The sequence below is a fragment of the Euwallacea similis genome, chromosome 10 (genome assembly GCF_039881205.1).
Source record: "Euwallacea similis isolate ESF13 chromosome 10, ESF131.1, whole genome shotgun sequence".
In the NCBI taxonomy this organism is placed as follows: domain Eukaryota; kingdom Metazoa; phylum Arthropoda; class Insecta; order Coleoptera; family Curculionidae; genus Euwallacea; species Euwallacea similis.
The window spans coordinates 1,098,229-1,113,491 of record NC_089618.1 but is presented as its reverse complement, the minus strand read 5'-3'; the positions used below and the strand labels follow the sequence as shown (position 1 = coordinate 1,113,491).

At 37.4% G+C, this 15,263-nt stretch overlaps 4 protein-coding genes across 9 annotated transcripts; all 4 read left to right on the top strand.

Annotated features, from left to right (window-relative positions):
* Positions 1-1,975: 1,975 nt before the first annotated feature.
* Positions 1,976-3,771, top strand: LOC136411429 (zinc carboxypeptidase-like). The gene is made up of 7 exons (XM_066393995.1): positions 1,976-2,028; positions 2,086-2,463; positions 2,522-2,691; positions 2,744-2,885; positions 3,020-3,310; positions 3,370-3,454; positions 3,510-3,771. The coding sequence occupies exons 2-7, from the start codon at positions 2,086-2,088 to the stop codon at positions 3,722-3,724; spliced, it is 1,281 nt and encodes a 426-aa protein (XP_066250092.1). The 5' UTR covers positions 1,976-2,028; the 3' UTR covers positions 3,725-3,771.
* A 1,203-nt stretch (positions 3,772-4,974) lies between these two features.
* Positions 4,975-10,265, top strand: LOC136411422 (uro-adherence factor A). 6 transcript variants are annotated; one of them, XM_066393983.1, is made up of 15 exons: positions 4,975-5,152; positions 5,213-5,339; positions 5,390-5,673; positions 5,723-5,894; positions 6,407-6,675; positions 6,902-7,028; positions 7,078-7,282; positions 7,667-7,914; positions 7,963-8,144; positions 8,194-8,235; positions 8,289-8,499; positions 8,550-8,657; positions 8,717-8,854; positions 8,911-8,978; positions 10,014-10,265. In XM_066393983.1, the coding sequence occupies exons 2-15, from the start codon at positions 5,226-5,228 to the stop codon at positions 10,027-10,029; spliced, it is 2,184 nt and encodes a 727-aa protein (XP_066250080.1). In that variant the 5' UTR covers positions 4,975-5,152; positions 5,213-5,225; the 3' UTR covers positions 10,030-10,265. The 6 variants fall into 6 exon arrangements, with proteins under 6 accessions (XP_066250080.1, XP_066250075.1, XP_066250079.1 ...); XM_066393978.1 differs by lacking the exon at positions 10,014-10,265 and adding an exon at positions 9,836-9,996 and having other exon boundaries at positions 5,222-5,339; XM_066393982.1 differs by lacking the exon at positions 10,014-10,265 and adding an exon at positions 9,836-9,996 and having other exon boundaries at positions 6,425-6,675.
* An 868-nt stretch (positions 10,266-11,133) lies between these two features.
* Positions 11,134-12,120, top strand: LOC136411434 (leucine-rich repeat-containing protein 4C-like). The gene has a single exon (XM_066394007.1). It carries the CDS (start codon positions 11,171-11,173, stop codon positions 12,044-12,046), a length of 876 nt encoding a protein of 291 aa, XP_066250104.1. The 5' UTR covers positions 11,134-11,170; the 3' UTR covers positions 12,047-12,120.
* Positions 12,121-12,191: 71 nt separating this feature from the next.
* Positions 12,192-15,260, top strand: LOC136411428 (heparanase-like). Its single transcript, XM_066393994.1, has 9 exons — positions 12,192-12,292; positions 12,932-13,085; positions 13,140-13,276; positions 13,332-13,505; positions 13,563-13,779; positions 13,893-14,205; positions 14,446-14,578; positions 14,634-14,745; positions 15,101-15,260. The coding sequence occupies exons 1-9, from the start codon at positions 12,277-12,279 to the stop codon at positions 15,258-15,260; spliced, it is 1,416 nt and encodes a 471-aa protein (XP_066250091.1). The 5' UTR covers positions 12,192-12,276.
* Positions 15,261-15,263: the final 3 nt, after the last annotated feature.

Sequence of the window (15,263 nt, the reverse complement as noted above, 5' to 3'; positions counted from 1 at the left end):
CAAATGTAAGAATTCCACAGCGTTTTCGAGTTTAATAGCAGGAAAGTAAAAAAATGGCCGATTGATTGTTTGCATCCTTGCCTCAGTATTGTAACTAGCAACGCATCAGACGAAGATAAACATACAAAAGCGGCCATTTTCTACTTTTGAAACGTTTTTGCGCGCTGTTTAAATTGGAATGTGCGTTATGTATTTGTAGATAATTGATGGTATCAGGGTCTTCACGCGAAAATATATACCCCGCTTAACTTTTTTATTTGAAAAGTTAGAAAAATATTAAGCTTTTCATTTTGACTTAAAAAATATATAATTTAATCGTAGAATCTCCAACAGTTTTCACGGAAATGAAAAATTAATTAGAATAACGTGCTAGATAAAGAATACCGTTGAACGTAGGCAAATATTATAGAACAAAAATGCTTAATTGATTTAGTTTTTACGCTACAAAGAATTTTTGTTCCATAATATTCGCATAAATTCAACGGTATTCTTTATCAACTCATTATTCTAATGAAACAGAAATTATTCATCTGCATAAAAATTATTAGAGATAATATTAGTAATCTTTCTATATTCTAAATCAGAATGAAAAGCCTCATTTACAGAGATAATAATATATAGGGTATCCCATTAAAAAAGCGTATGTTTTCTAAATCTACGTTAATAACACCTCAATTTTTTTCATATAAAGTGAGAATGTTATCGATTGATACTAGTACGTAAATGGTTTTTTTTTGGAAAAGCTATTTTGTGCACCTTATGTCATTATGGGACTTCACTTAGTTTCCCCTTCCCACGAAACCCCACTCATTACACAAACTATGTATTTTCTAACCGATTACACAAAAAGCTATTATACAATTCCTCCTATTTTTTAATTTGTTTTTCACTTTAGAGCTTCACTTGAGACTCCATTTCTCTATAAGATTATTTAAGAAACTTCAAGGGTTCCCCTACGGAAATATAGCTATAACTTTATAAACCTTAAATTTCAAATATTGCTACATTCGCCTTAAGGGTTATTATGGCACGTAATTTCAGTAATCATTGATGAGACGAGAGACGGACAACTAGGAGGAGCTTGTAAAGACCTGCAATTTTTTTAATTCTAAGTAAGCAAGGAACCCAAGTTTTGCTGCAGGTATTAATTATAAATTTGTTTATTTAGCGTATCGAGGGGCACCTTGCTTCGATGAGAAAAGGCAATCAGAATTAAATAGATAAAATGTTTGTGCAAAAACCGTAAAAGTCCACAGCTTTAAACAAATAAAAACCGGAGGCAAATACTCCTAAGATACCTAGCAAATATTTTATTATCTCTGTGCACCAAATGATCAACTCCAGGTTTAAGTAACCCGTCTTATCTAGATACTTTTATGAACCATTATAAATTTATTATTAAAGAAGCTATAAGGGGATTAACACTACATCCGCGTATTTTCAAATATTTTACTATCAGAGTTCATTTCCCGTCAAGACAAATCGATTGTAACCAAAATGATGCTTTTATTAAGATCAATTAAATCCAGGTTTGTATTGTCCCAAACAGCCTAACAAGGAGAGCGGTTATAAATCGCTCGTATTTTACACGCATTACGAAAAAGTGAATTTATTTATACAAAAATGTTGAACATCCTTTGAAGGATCTCAATTACGCAGAATAAGGAAAAAGTCGTCTTTAATTGGGTTTTACTTGGCCAGAAATAGCTGGAAATGGACGCGATTGAACTGTGAATGAAGCAAACAATTAATACAGCTCTTAAACAATGATAAGCAAATACCTGCACTCAGCCGTGTGCAGAAAAATTATCGCAAAAGGTGTTTTTAGCTGCCTTTTATAGACAAAGAAAGTGATCCCGAAATATTCCAACTCAAGAGAATTTCTCCATTAATCCCCTTATAAATTTATTCTAAACATTATCGCAGCTGTCGCATTTAACAATTATTTCGTAAACTGGTAATCCTTATCTTTATATTTATTGCCACTGCGCTCATCTTTTAGTTCCATTTTGATATGAATAGCTAAAGGTAAGCACAAAAACTCACCCCCGACACTCCTTTACTATTAAAATCTTTCCTATTGAGATGAAGCTATTAGTTTCGCTCTTCCTGGCTCTGCTGTTCTACATGACAGCGGCCAAATTGAGTTACCGCAACTACAAAGTCTACAAAATCACCCCCAACAATGAGGCAGCCCTCAAGGAACTGCAGGAATGGGATACTGAGGCCATGGAGTTCTCCAAATACCAGTTCTGGCGTGGAGCCACCAAGGTGGGAAGCGAAGCGACCCTCATGGCAGCCCCAGAAATGCAGATTTACTTTGAGAGGTCGTTGGCCATCATGAACGTGGACGTAAGTATCATGATGGAAGACGTTCAGCAGGTGATCGATTTGGAGAATAGGTGGGCCAGGGTTAGTGAACCCAATCCTGTGAACTGGACAGTTTACAACACACTTGATGAGGTCTGTAGTTCCCTCAAGACTTTCATCCAAATAAGACTAATAGGGTTTGGTTTACCAGATTAACAATTGGTTGGAGGAATTGGCAGTGGAGTTCTCCGAGAAGGTCGAAATTCTGAAACCCGGAAAGAGCCAGGAAGGACGGGATATAGTGGGGTTGAAGTTGGACTTTAGTCCCAACGTCGAGAAGCAGGTGGTTTTCATGGAGTTTAACATTCATGCCAGAGAATGGTACATTTGGTGGATTTAGTCTGGATAAATCTAGGAATCAATTCGATTTTAGGATCACGTCTGCCACGGCTACGTGGCTCTTGGACCGATACCTCAGGAGTGAAGAACTAGATGTCAGAGCGCTGGCTGAGAAGTATACTTGGTATTTCTTCCCTGTCATGAATCCCGATGGATTCGTTTATTCCCATGAATTCGTAAGTAGATAATTAATACTCAGCAGGTACATGATTCCTTCCTGGTGCTTTTTTACCTTCGCTTTCTCCTCGATAAGAAGGACAAAGTAGAATTTCGAATTTGATAAGGGATTAAACACCTTTTACTTTTATAGGACCGTATGTGGCGCAAAACCCGCACTCGCTACAATATTCACTGCTGGGGCGCAGATCCGAACCGTAACTGGGGCTACCAATGGATGAATGGAGGGGCGTCTCAAAACCCTTGCTCAGACATTTACGCCGGTCCTGAGCCATTTTCTGAGCCTTCAGTCAAGGTCATGAGTCAGTTCATCGAGAGTATACAGAAGAACATGGTGGCATACCTCGATTTCCACTCGTACTCTCAAATGTTACTGCTGCCCTTCGGACATACCACTGAACATTTAGCTAATTACAAAGATATGGTAGTTATATGTTCAAATGTGATAAATTTCTTACTCTGAAATTAAATAATAATTCTCAGAAGGAGATTGCTGAAGTGGCCATGAATAAACTAGAATCAGTGCACGGCACTCAGTACGTGATTGGCAACGTTGCAGAAACCATTTGTAAGTTTTGACTGATGATGGTCACCGATAGTTCTTAATTCAATCATGCGCATAGACATTGCAACTGGAAGTAGTATGGACTGGGTCAAAGGAGAGTTCAATACTTCCATCGCTTACACTTACGAGCTCAGAGACAAGGGCACCTATGGTTTTATATTGCCAGCAGAACAAATCATCCCCAATAGCGAAGAAACCCTGAAGTCCATTTTGGAGATTTTCAAACAATACGAAGCTCGATATCCTGAACAAAATATTATTGGGAAGAATTAAAGTTAAAATTTGAGACAATAAATATGATGTAAATTGGATCAAAATTATTCTATTCTTGGTCATTTTTGGTGATATTTTATTGAATATACAGGATGATACATTAAAAATAGGACAGTCGAGAGCTGGAGATACTACACGTCAAATAGTGATCATTGGAGAAAATATGTTTTATCCGAAATTTGATAGTTTCAGATATATACAGTGTGTTGGAACTTAAAATTTTGATTCATTTTTTGCTATTATTCTGAAAATATCTAAGTTAGACACTTAAAAATATGTAAAGTTATGTTTTTTTAGGTGGCGAATAAGGTACGTTTTGCAATTGGTGCGTTGTCTCAATTTTACAGATTTTACAGTTAATAACTTTTTACCCTGTAGGTCTAACATGAAATTTGATTCAAAATCTGAAAGAGCAATCATTTTTCCATTAATTATGAATTCTTATTTCTTTTCGATATTTTGATCCGATTTCGAAAAAAATCTATTTACCAAACTTATATTTAAATTTTACAACATGAGAAATTAAGACCGAAATAAATCAAGAGTATTTTCATTTTCTAGAATACATAATTCGTTATCTAAAAAACATAACTCTCAAATTTTCAATTGCCTAACCTAGATATTTTCAGAATAATGGCAAAAAAATGAATTAAAATTTTAACTTTCACCACCCTGTATATATCCGAAATTATCAATATTCGAACAAGGCATATTTTCTCCAATGGTCACTAGTTGACGTATAGCATCTCCAGCTTTCGGTCGTCTCGTTGTTAATAAATCACCCTGTATATAAAATAGCATAGTCGTGTCTTTGAGCGTGGTTCTTCACTGCTTTAAACTTGTCAATTTTGTAAAATTAAAAAAATCTATGCCATGGGTTCTACCTACGTAACTAGGCAAGAACTGGAACGGGAAAATTCTACAAACTGAATTTAGCAATTTAACCCTTGTAAACTCATCGGTGACTAAAAAAACAGTACAAAAAAGAAGAACAGAACAAAAGACTGAGGATGAGTAGTGGGCAAATGCGAAATAAAAAAATATATGTTTAAAAATTAAAAATTTCTGATTTGAAGTTTAGTATTAATTAAAATTCAATTGCAAGACCTGCACGCAAAGAAACCCACAATCTGATCTTGGCAATGGTTTTTCCGGCGTCGTCGTCACCGTCCACGACGACGTCGCGACGCCGCTTTCCATTGCACTATTGATCGGAATCTCCATCGATTTTCCAAAGGTCTTTGCGCGGTGACCGGACAGTTGACAATGGTAGTATTATTGCGTCTTTCACAGAGATGCAATCCTGTTTAAATCTGAAATTTTACTGTGTTTTCAAAAGTGTTAATTATCATCTATAAGGTTGAACTTGTTCTAAATAATCTACCACTAGTATGTCCAAGGGGGCCCTTCAGAGGAGTAACAGTAAAGGTAATTGCCAATACATGAGTAACATGGTTGCTAGATCTGGTGTAATCGCTATTGCAATAGTTGGTTTAGATTCATGGGGCAATGCAGCTCTGGTAATGGCAAACCGAGCAAGTTAAGCATCAAAAGCGTCCTTTCACACAACAAGAAGACTAAAAAGGCAAAGATGGAGAAGCACAAATATCCTAAGGTAACGCAACTGTTCTTTATTGGACACATCGAACACTTGTGCTTTTTCAGGACGCTAAAACTGAAGACCACAAAATCTACCCATCCAATGAAGCGAGCCATAAGAAACCCAATCAAAAATGCACCAAAGGGGTCGCTATGTCTTTCGGGTTCCAGAGGCGCCCTACGCCTATGACTGTAAACAATCCTGCAGTGGCGTGGGAGACTACTACGAAAGACTACACACCAGACGCCAACGGCAACAAAGCGATGAGGAGGAATACCTCCATGAACACCACTGCGTCTTCCTTTCAGAAACCTCAGAGCGCTCCCCCTTCCAATAAATCGGGCAATAGGTAAAAGTTTTTAAATATTCGTTAAGACATTTGATGATGTAATCATTAGGCCTCAGCAAAATCGAAGCGGTAACGTGGCAAGTCGATTAAGCTCGCCCAGCCCTGAGGTCGAGCAGGCGCTTTGCAGCACCTTCACTCGTAACGTCACTCTAGTGACTAGGACGCAACTCATTGAGAAAACTGAAGTCACTAGAACAGACGATGCGTGCAAGGAGAAAACGGTAAGTAGAGGATCAGAAAGGTTGTTGAGACCCTGATGGAGTTATAGGTTTTGGTAGCGAAACAGAGATTTGCTAGGGTTCTGAGTCCCACATTGTAATATGCGCTTATTTCTTTGATTTTTTAATGATCTGCCAAAACTTCTGACACCGAACAATAAGTTCTTGGTTTTATCGCATTTTGATCAGGATAGTGGGTAATTTATCAAATTCTGAGTCATGAATAGAATTTTATTACTTAGTATTTTACTACTTAATATCAGTTTCATTAACACATGCTTGTCATCTAGGATTCTGAGTCTGTGATAATGTGATTCATGATGATGATGTCATCATTCCCTGGGTTATTTCTGAAGAATATAATTATCTTTCTTGGAAATTTGGAGCAAATTGCCGAGACTCACTTGAATTGTGTCTTACCTTGCTCAGAATCAACTGTGACTAAAATTGTTATTAACAAAAATTACCCCATATTCAAGCTCATTCATCTCTTTTATAAAGCATTTTTGTCATAGGGTAAATTCACCCTCCAGACTACCCGCCTTCCGCAACCGGAGCCGATAAGGGTTATCGAAACCAAAACAGCCAAAACCATAGCAAACAACAACAGAAGATCAGCAAGACTTTGGAGGAGGCAAGAGGAAAACTCAGTGAAAATCACCACCCTCCGAAGCCCTGATGAGGCAGCCTGGCAAGAAAGAGTCAGCATAGACAACTGCGAGAGCTTCAATGAGGCCTACACTCCTCCTCCACTACCATCCTTACCATCTCTCTTCAATATGGAGTTAGTAATTTATTGAGACTACTAAGTGTGGAAAAGTGAACTTTATCAAGGGGATGATTTCTATGGTATCGCATTGAAATCATAGCAAAGCATTGGCTAATTTCTTGGTTTCTATGGATATCATTTTCCAGATAAAGTTAGCGGTTCTGTGATCTATTGACCATTAGAGAATTAATTTGAACATTCGCAGTAGGTATTCATGGTATTACCATTATGTGAATTTTAGCACGAAAACCAAAGACAACAAGAATATAGCCCTCAAATCCGCCCCTCCAGGCAACTTCCTCAAATCTCGAGGCATTCATTCCATCCTAGATAGGGATAGTCCTCAAGGGTCTTGCGACCAGGACTGGGTGAGTGTTTTTAAGCAAAGCTTGATATTTTACTGATGAGGTTATCTAACAGATTAATGCAGGAGAGGCCATGGCTGATGACATTAGCTTGAGTTTAAGCCCCAAACGACAACTGTGCAACAAGGAATGGGAGCAGAAGAAGCCCCTAATGTCCAACTCTCTAGACATGATCGATAGTCTTAAGGATAGCATGCATCTCACTTTATCTGAAGAGGATCCGAAGTTCGCAGCAGTAGCCACCAGTAGCAATGGCGGTAAGTTTTCTCGGTAAAAATCGTGAGACTGCAGAAAATTTTGGAAAATTCTTTCCATCCGCCAACCCGTTTCTCCGCCACTGCCAGTATTCCAATCTCCATGTTGTAGCGGCTCAAACTGAAGGAAATTTCACTTCTGGAAAAGGAGAATATCTTTAGATGGATCATGAAATTTCAAAATAATCATATTCTTTGCTATTCCACGGACTTTGAAGTCCATGTTTTAACAGTTTAAGAAAATTTTACCCTCTAAAAACCTCCAGACACCTCTAGAATATTCTTCATATCCGCCAAAACGTGAAGAATTTACTCATTCCCTCATAGAAATTCCTTCTTTTAATCAATCAAAAAATCCTCAAATTAATGAGGTTCGTTGTCTTGTAGCTGGCCTCTTAGACGACGAGATTCTGTCCCCCGTAGAGAGTTTGTTGAGCTCCTCAGAAACTGAAGAATTAGACAAAAAGAAACCAGAAAATTCCTCCTCAAACTCCAAAGAGGTGAACGAGAAACTGACTCCTTCATCTTCTCCAGCATCTCCAGTAAACGTATCTTTTTCCCTCTCACTATCAGACGACAAGGAAGATTTCCTCATTGATGACGAAATTGCCGATCAACCAGAGCTAGTTTTTGAGGTAAGAGTTGAGTTTTTTAGAATAAGTTTGAATCATGAAGCATTCCAGAGGCAGGCACTTCACAGCTTCGTCAGCCCATTACTACCCAGAAGGCACAGAGAGATGAAAAATCAAAACAGAAGCAGCCTGGACAGTTTATCTGCATGCGACAGCATTGGAAGTGAGGATTTGATGATGGACTTTGATTTGAGCCAAACCAATGACGTTATTGATGCGTGGGACAAAGACAGGTATATTTTAAATGCAGTGATAATCTGAGATACTGAGTTTAAGTTATAGGAAGTTGAGTTTCAACGACTCTAGGAGGAGCCTTTTCAAGAGGTTAGTAAAGAGTAATAATTAATCCCCTTTTACTGATTAACTGCATGCTTCAGCGTGACTCCAAGAAACTCCCTCTCCAACTTAAGCTCTCCAAGCAGAATCAGAATTGCCCCAAAAAGCCCCAAAAAACGAAATTACTCCATTAGCAACCAGGCTGATCTCTCAGAGTGTCTGACCCTCACCAAAGCCAACCACTCAGCAGTACAGCAGGATATCATTGCTATTAAGACCATGTTGCTAACTTTGAAGAGGGTGCTAAATGATGTAAGTTGTTTATTTAAAGGGGTAAATGACACTGAAAGACTAATCTTTAGTCTGATACCGACAACTGTTACTCAGAAGCCTCTCTCAACGAGAATAACAATAGCAGTGAGTTCAAGTTAGAGTTGACCGACTTAAAGAGGCAGGTGCTTTATTTGCAGGTGAGATTCTCGTGGCTAAGGTATGATTATTTGAGATAAATTGAGTATTGACCCTTTAGGGGCAGTTGGAAGATAAGGAGAACACGGTTTCGAACCTGCAAAAACAAATTGACGAGCTGGCAACTAGAACTTTGCCCTCTTGCCTCTTCGCTCAGGACACTCAAAATACCTGCAACGCTGCCACTCAAACTGAAAGAGTATGTGCTAAAAGTTGGCCTAAAGTTGATTATTTAAATGTGTGAGTGAATTTTAGGCAAGGCCTTCCAGTGGTCTCTTCTCCCTAACAACGTCCCCCGTGGATGAAACCAACTCGATAGTCAGGTAATACAATATTCCTTTCTAAGTACGTTCCCGATCAGCTGACTTTAAGATGGAATTTGAGCTACAATGACAGAATTTTATCTGTAGCTGGAACATGAATGTTCCCAGTATTTAGCCTAAGTTGCTCAATTAAAGTTTAAACTTGAGGGCACGCCAATGATTTGTATTAAAGTGGGAGTAGAATATTGAAATTTAAAAGTTTGTTGGTTAAAAGTCTGTAGCGTAGCAGGTGATTTTGTGAATAACAGTAAAGATTTTAACGTGAATGGACATGGAACGAAAGATGACCTCATTAAACTTTACAAAATTCCAATATAATGAACTTAATTATCAGGGGCGTACCTGCGATATTCAATTAGAGATTCAGTCATGAAACAATGTCAAATTTTAGAAAACTTTAAGTTATAAAACTATGTTGAAAATACTCAGAGGCGCCATATTCTCAGTTCGATTTGATATGTTTAAACCATGTTTAAAAATAACTATTATTTAAACAATTCACCCACTATTTCGTGGTTACCTACACCCCTGATTATTGATAGGGAAAAAATAATAATATGATCACTCAATCGCATTCTAGTTAAGATTAAACTTTGATTGATCAACTCGGCACTGACTGCAACTGTCGCTGAATTCCCCCTTTAGAGCCTATAATATCAAAGTACTGGCAACTTTAACTGGAAGATAGTTTCCATGTAAACTACCCATTCTTCATGGTTTTCTATGGTAATATCCTAAGGGTAAAGTAACCAGGACTTTGTTTTTTCGGGTTTTATTCATAGAAAGGCACAGTTTAAGGCTTTTGATCGCTGAAAGAGGTTTTTCTTTTTACGCTGCCCTGTACGGACATTCACTAGTTCCAAGGTAGTACTGGCAGACGTCACTTTCGGAGTTATAATTCTGTGCAGCGTGAACTTACTGTGCCTTATTCACTTACTTTTCTCCAGCACTGATTGTCACCTTAACAATAATTAAAACTGACCTTAGACCCGGTTAACTAAGCTTCAGTTTATTTTAACAGGACTTCTTTTGCAGATTAATTATCAAGTAGTAAGAAGGTAAGCTGTGTGACTCTAGTCAGGTAAGCTTATATGTTCAACTGTTAGCGCTACTTTAAGAACTTTCCAACGTTGTATTGTTTACTTACTGTAAGTTTAAATGGGTAGTAGTCGAACAGAATATATTGTATATTTGTATGTTAGAAATCATTATACAAGGGCCCTCAGTAATACCTTCTATCTAGTATAATGTGTTGATAAAGAGAAATAAAAACAGTATTGAATTAAATGTTGTAATTGTTTGTTTTTAACTTAAAAAAACCTGAGAACCTTGCACGGCACCAAAAGAAATAAAATATCTGCACGCCAATGGAATATGTATTGGAAAATGAACCATATGAGGGGATATTCAGTAAAAAATATTCAGTCTTAGTGGTTTTCCATGGCTCCTTCAAGATTTTATTTTTTTTTTAATCAAATTCATAATTATTTTCAATTACGCATTTTACTGTTCAAATTCTCTGATTGAAGGAAGATGACTCCTAAGCCACTGTGATATGTACTCAAATACAAAGCAACTGACGAAGAATTTGTGATAAATGTCTAGAAGTTTAATAGAACTCCAGTGGCGCAACCAAATTTTCTCTTTTGATTCCAACGCCACTGTGACATATACTGAAATAGAACAACTGTTGTAGGAGAATACAGAAAAAATATTCAGTATTATTTAATATTTTAGAGGAGACTAGAAGGGATTTTTATGTAGAAACTCATTGGCGTACAGTTCCTGATTTGTCGGTAATAGGCGCTCAAATGTTCTAGTTCTGGTGATTTAAATTCAAATGTGTACGCAATTTTAAAGGTACCAGAAGAAATTTTAAGACATTCTTACATAAAACTCATAAACATGCAACCAGTAATTTATCAGTAATAAATTGAGATTTTGAATTGAGTTGGACACTTACGTATGTTTTAAGGTCCTTCCTCAGCTTGATTTTTGCACGAGACTTTACTTACCGCCTCATATAGCATTTAATACTCTATTTACTTATAAAATTACTCCTCACATCCCACTTGTAACTCTATTGCAACACGATAAACTTTGCTCCCTAATCAAAGATAACCGCAGCACACCACAACACAAACGCCGCAAATACACAAAATTAACACAATTCCACTAAAGCCACAACTAAAATGTCTTCGAGATCGCCATTTATTTTCCTGCTTATATTCACTATTACCATCCAAACCTCTACCCAATCCTGCAGCTCGACAGTGGCAATCACAACGTGCACCTGGGACTCTTTAAACACTCCAAAAGTCCTCAATTTAGCAGACTACAAACCCCACCTTAGCTTTATTAAAGGAAATCTGGAAAACATTCCTAAAGCAGCTTTCCAGTTCTTCCAGAAAGTGACCACTTTGCAACTCAGCAGGAACCGGATTAAAACTATCGAAGATGGAGCATTCGAAAGTCTAGATAATTTGAAGCAGCTGAATTTAAATGACAATCAGTTAATTTCTGTTGGTCACAATACCTTGGAGCATTGCCCTGCTTTGGAAAAGCTGGATTTGAGCTTGAATAAAATTGCTTCTGTGGATGTAAAGGCGTTTAACCATGTGAGTACTGGATTGATATATTTGAATCTGGCTTTTAATGCCCTGCGAGAGATCCCTGCAGCCGTAAAAACACTCGGAAAATTGCAATTGTTGAGGCTGGATAATAACCAAATAACCAGTCTCAAAAAGAACGACTTGTCTGGTCTGGAAAGGCTGCAGGAGCTGCAAATTAACGACAATAAATTGACTGTAATTGAGCACAATGCCCTTAAGTCTCTTGGACACTTGCAGCAGCTGGATATTCGGTCTAATTTCCTGACTGATATAAACGTGCAGGATTTTGTTGGTGATGCGAGGAATTTAAAGAAGATTAGTTTGAGTTTAAATAACTTCAAATGCAGTAAATTGAAGAGTATTCTGGAAGATTTCAGCAGGGCTCAAGTGGAGGTTGCCAGAGGTGTCAGCAAGAGCAGCAGTAGTTTACATGGGATCAGTTGCAGGAATATTTAATTTTCATATATTAAGTACCTGATATGTATTTGTTAGAATCGCAAGCGGGTATTTGATTTTGTAATAACAACAAAAAATAAATAAAATAATATCTACATACAAGAATTCTTAATTTATCTTATCTTCAACTTCAGGATGACGTATTTTAGTTGTTGAAGTGTTTATAAAGCACAGTTACTTGCACCGTGTTTGTATAGAAAAGTGTCTCTGGATGAATGTAGATACTCGAGATGAATATCTCTTACTGTAAGTAAAAATAATCCTTTTGGTTTTTTTAGAGTTCTTGGATTTTCCATTTAATTGAACAATGAACAAAATCTTGCACCGACCCACAAATTCCCTCAGATTTGCCTTTTTTAGCATTTTGTCCGAATACACTTTTTTAATTCAGAGGTAGTAGTAACATCTCGAAAACTACAGCAATATAATGAAAACACTCTTTGTCCCATTACTCAACCGCCGATTTACAAAATTTCGAAAAAGAAACAATTTTCAATGATTAGCCTTAAAATAAAATATTTCTTTTTGAACATCTGAATATTTGTTAAAAACCTCTAATATAGCTAACATTTATTCCTGAAAAGCTTCCATTGGTGTCGATTCTTTTTCTCTCATTCAGAAAAATTTTAACTTCGAGTAATAGCAAACTTCTTCTTTAAAAAATCCTACAAAAACGTTTTTCAAAATATTTTGTACATCTCGTAGATGTTTCTAAAGAAACTTTAGTGGCGTAGGCTCGTTTTTATCTGTGAAAATTTCTGCTGAAGCTAATGAGCAATTCTATCAGTAGCAACTCCAAAACATCCAAAAGAGTGGGTCTCAAAGCAAAATTTGGTCTTTTTCATCCTTACCAAAAATAGTAAATTTTGATATAACAAATTCCAGCTTTGCTATTATTGACCTTGCTGCCTATAGCAGCACAAAGCCTCAAATTTATCCTTAACTCCCGTGATAAACTCTTCGAAGTCAACGAAAACTTCTTGAGCGTGGCTTTGGATTCCAGCAGTATACAACACCACTTCACTGGTTTTAATTTAACGTAAGCTTTTCCATAATATTATAATAAAAAACGACCCATAACTTCAAATGTTAGAGACCCATTCCTGACCAATTTAGTTCGGCATTTGGCCCCTTTGTACTTTCGAGTAGGAGGTACTTACGCTGACAGGATAGTCTTTTCTGAAAAGGACGAAGAGGGAACTATTGGAGCTTCAGATGTAACTTTCTTGGGTGATTATTAACCTTTCAACATTCCTAGAAAGCTACAGTTTAGCTGGTTTTGCAGCTTCTGACTATGTGAAATTGTACCAATTCACCCAAAACGTCGGAGCGCGGTTAATCTATGACTTGAACTCCTTGCTCCGAAGCGAGAATGGAACTTGGGATTCTGAAAATGCTGAGGAAATGATTAAGTTTTCCAACGAGCATAACATGGAACTCGATTGGGAATTGGGAAATGGTTACTAAATGCTAACACTTTACACTTACTTTATGCCTATCTGCAATAATTCTCCAGAACCAGACCTCTATTCGGGCATATACAACACCTCAGTTAATGCCTCAGAACTGGCGAAAGACTACAAGGCTTTGAGAAACATTCTCAACAACTATACCCTCTATGAATCGTCTTATTTGCTTGGAATTGACCTCGCTAGTATCGGCAGCAATCAAGACTATTTGCAGACTTTCTTGCAAGAGGCTGGAGATGTTGTTTATGGAACTACATGGCACCAGTAAGGCTAAAAATCTTTTATCTCAAATTAAAAAAATTAAATATTTCTAAACAAAATGTATTATGCCTAAAATCCTCGTTGGGACATCTTGTACAGTCCTCTTTCCAATTCAGGTATTACTTCGCAGCAAAAGACGCGACTGAAGACTTGTTTCTAAACCCCAATACCTTCAATATTTTGGCAGAAAAGGCCCATGTAATGAAGGATGTAGTGGAAAGGGCGGGACAAGGCAATAAGATTTGGTTGGGCGAAACCTCTACGGCTTACAACGGGGGTGCTGCCAACATGTCCAACAGATTTATTGGCACTTTCCTCTGGATAGACAAATTAGGGCTTGGGGCTAGTTTAGGGATGGAGGTCATCATCAGACAAACTATTTTCTACTCTAATTACGCCCTTATTGACAACAACTACGTTCCAAATCCTGTAAGAGACTTTTGGCAGTTGAAATAATCTTGCAAAGAAAAGAATCAAAGTCCATTTATCTCAACGTGGGGGATAATTTCCATAGAAGCGATGATAACTAAAACAAGAATAAGCACGCAACATTCCGACCACCTTCTTTGATTTCCATGGAAATTATCTTCCAGATAAAGTTACCACTATTTAGATATCTTAGTCCTTAGAATTATTATTTTTTGATAGGATGTTTTTGTTTTATTTAAGGACTGGTGGGTCAGTGTGCTCTACAAGACACTCGTAGGTACCACAGTGTTAACTCTTGAAAACGATGGTACCACCAACAACACTGTGCGATTGTATGCCCACTGTGGTCTAGGGGCTTCATCCAGGGTTACAGGTATGTGCTTTCCAGAAAGTTGTAGATGCAAGATTAAATAAAATTTGCTTTCCAGTGTTTGGAATCAATGTGGCAAACGAGGAAGCTGTGGTTGAAATATCTGGGTTCCAGGCGGGTTCCAAGGTGCAGTCCTACGAACTGGTCTCTGAAAGTACCTTGTATTCTCAGTAAGTCCTTTATTGGGTCAAGGATGTAATTCTTTGTTACTTTATGGTCCGTTATCGTGAGCAATCGCTGGCCATAAACTCACTGTTTCCGGTGTGGAAATTAACATGTAAACAAACAGTTTCGATTCATTTGTTATATCTAAAAAAATAATGCTACGTGTCTGATCGTCCATAACGCTGCGGCTTAAGTGGTTTTTTAATTTGGTATGTGTGCAGTTGTGATTAGACTTGATGAAAGGCCAGAGGCGTAGAGTTTGGTAAGGAATAAATAATACCTGATTTTTTTTGTTACTATTTTATTTTATTGGAAAATACTTTAAATCGGCATGCCGTGATTTTTAAATTAATTTTTTAGGTTTATCAAACTCAATGGAGAGATTCTGAAAGTAAAATCCAATGGCGACTTGCCTGACTTGAAAGCCAAATCTATAGAGAACTCTGGAAATTTCACTCTTCCGGCGTATTCCATCACATTCCTTGTCTTCGATGACACTGATGTTACAGCTTGCCTATGAACA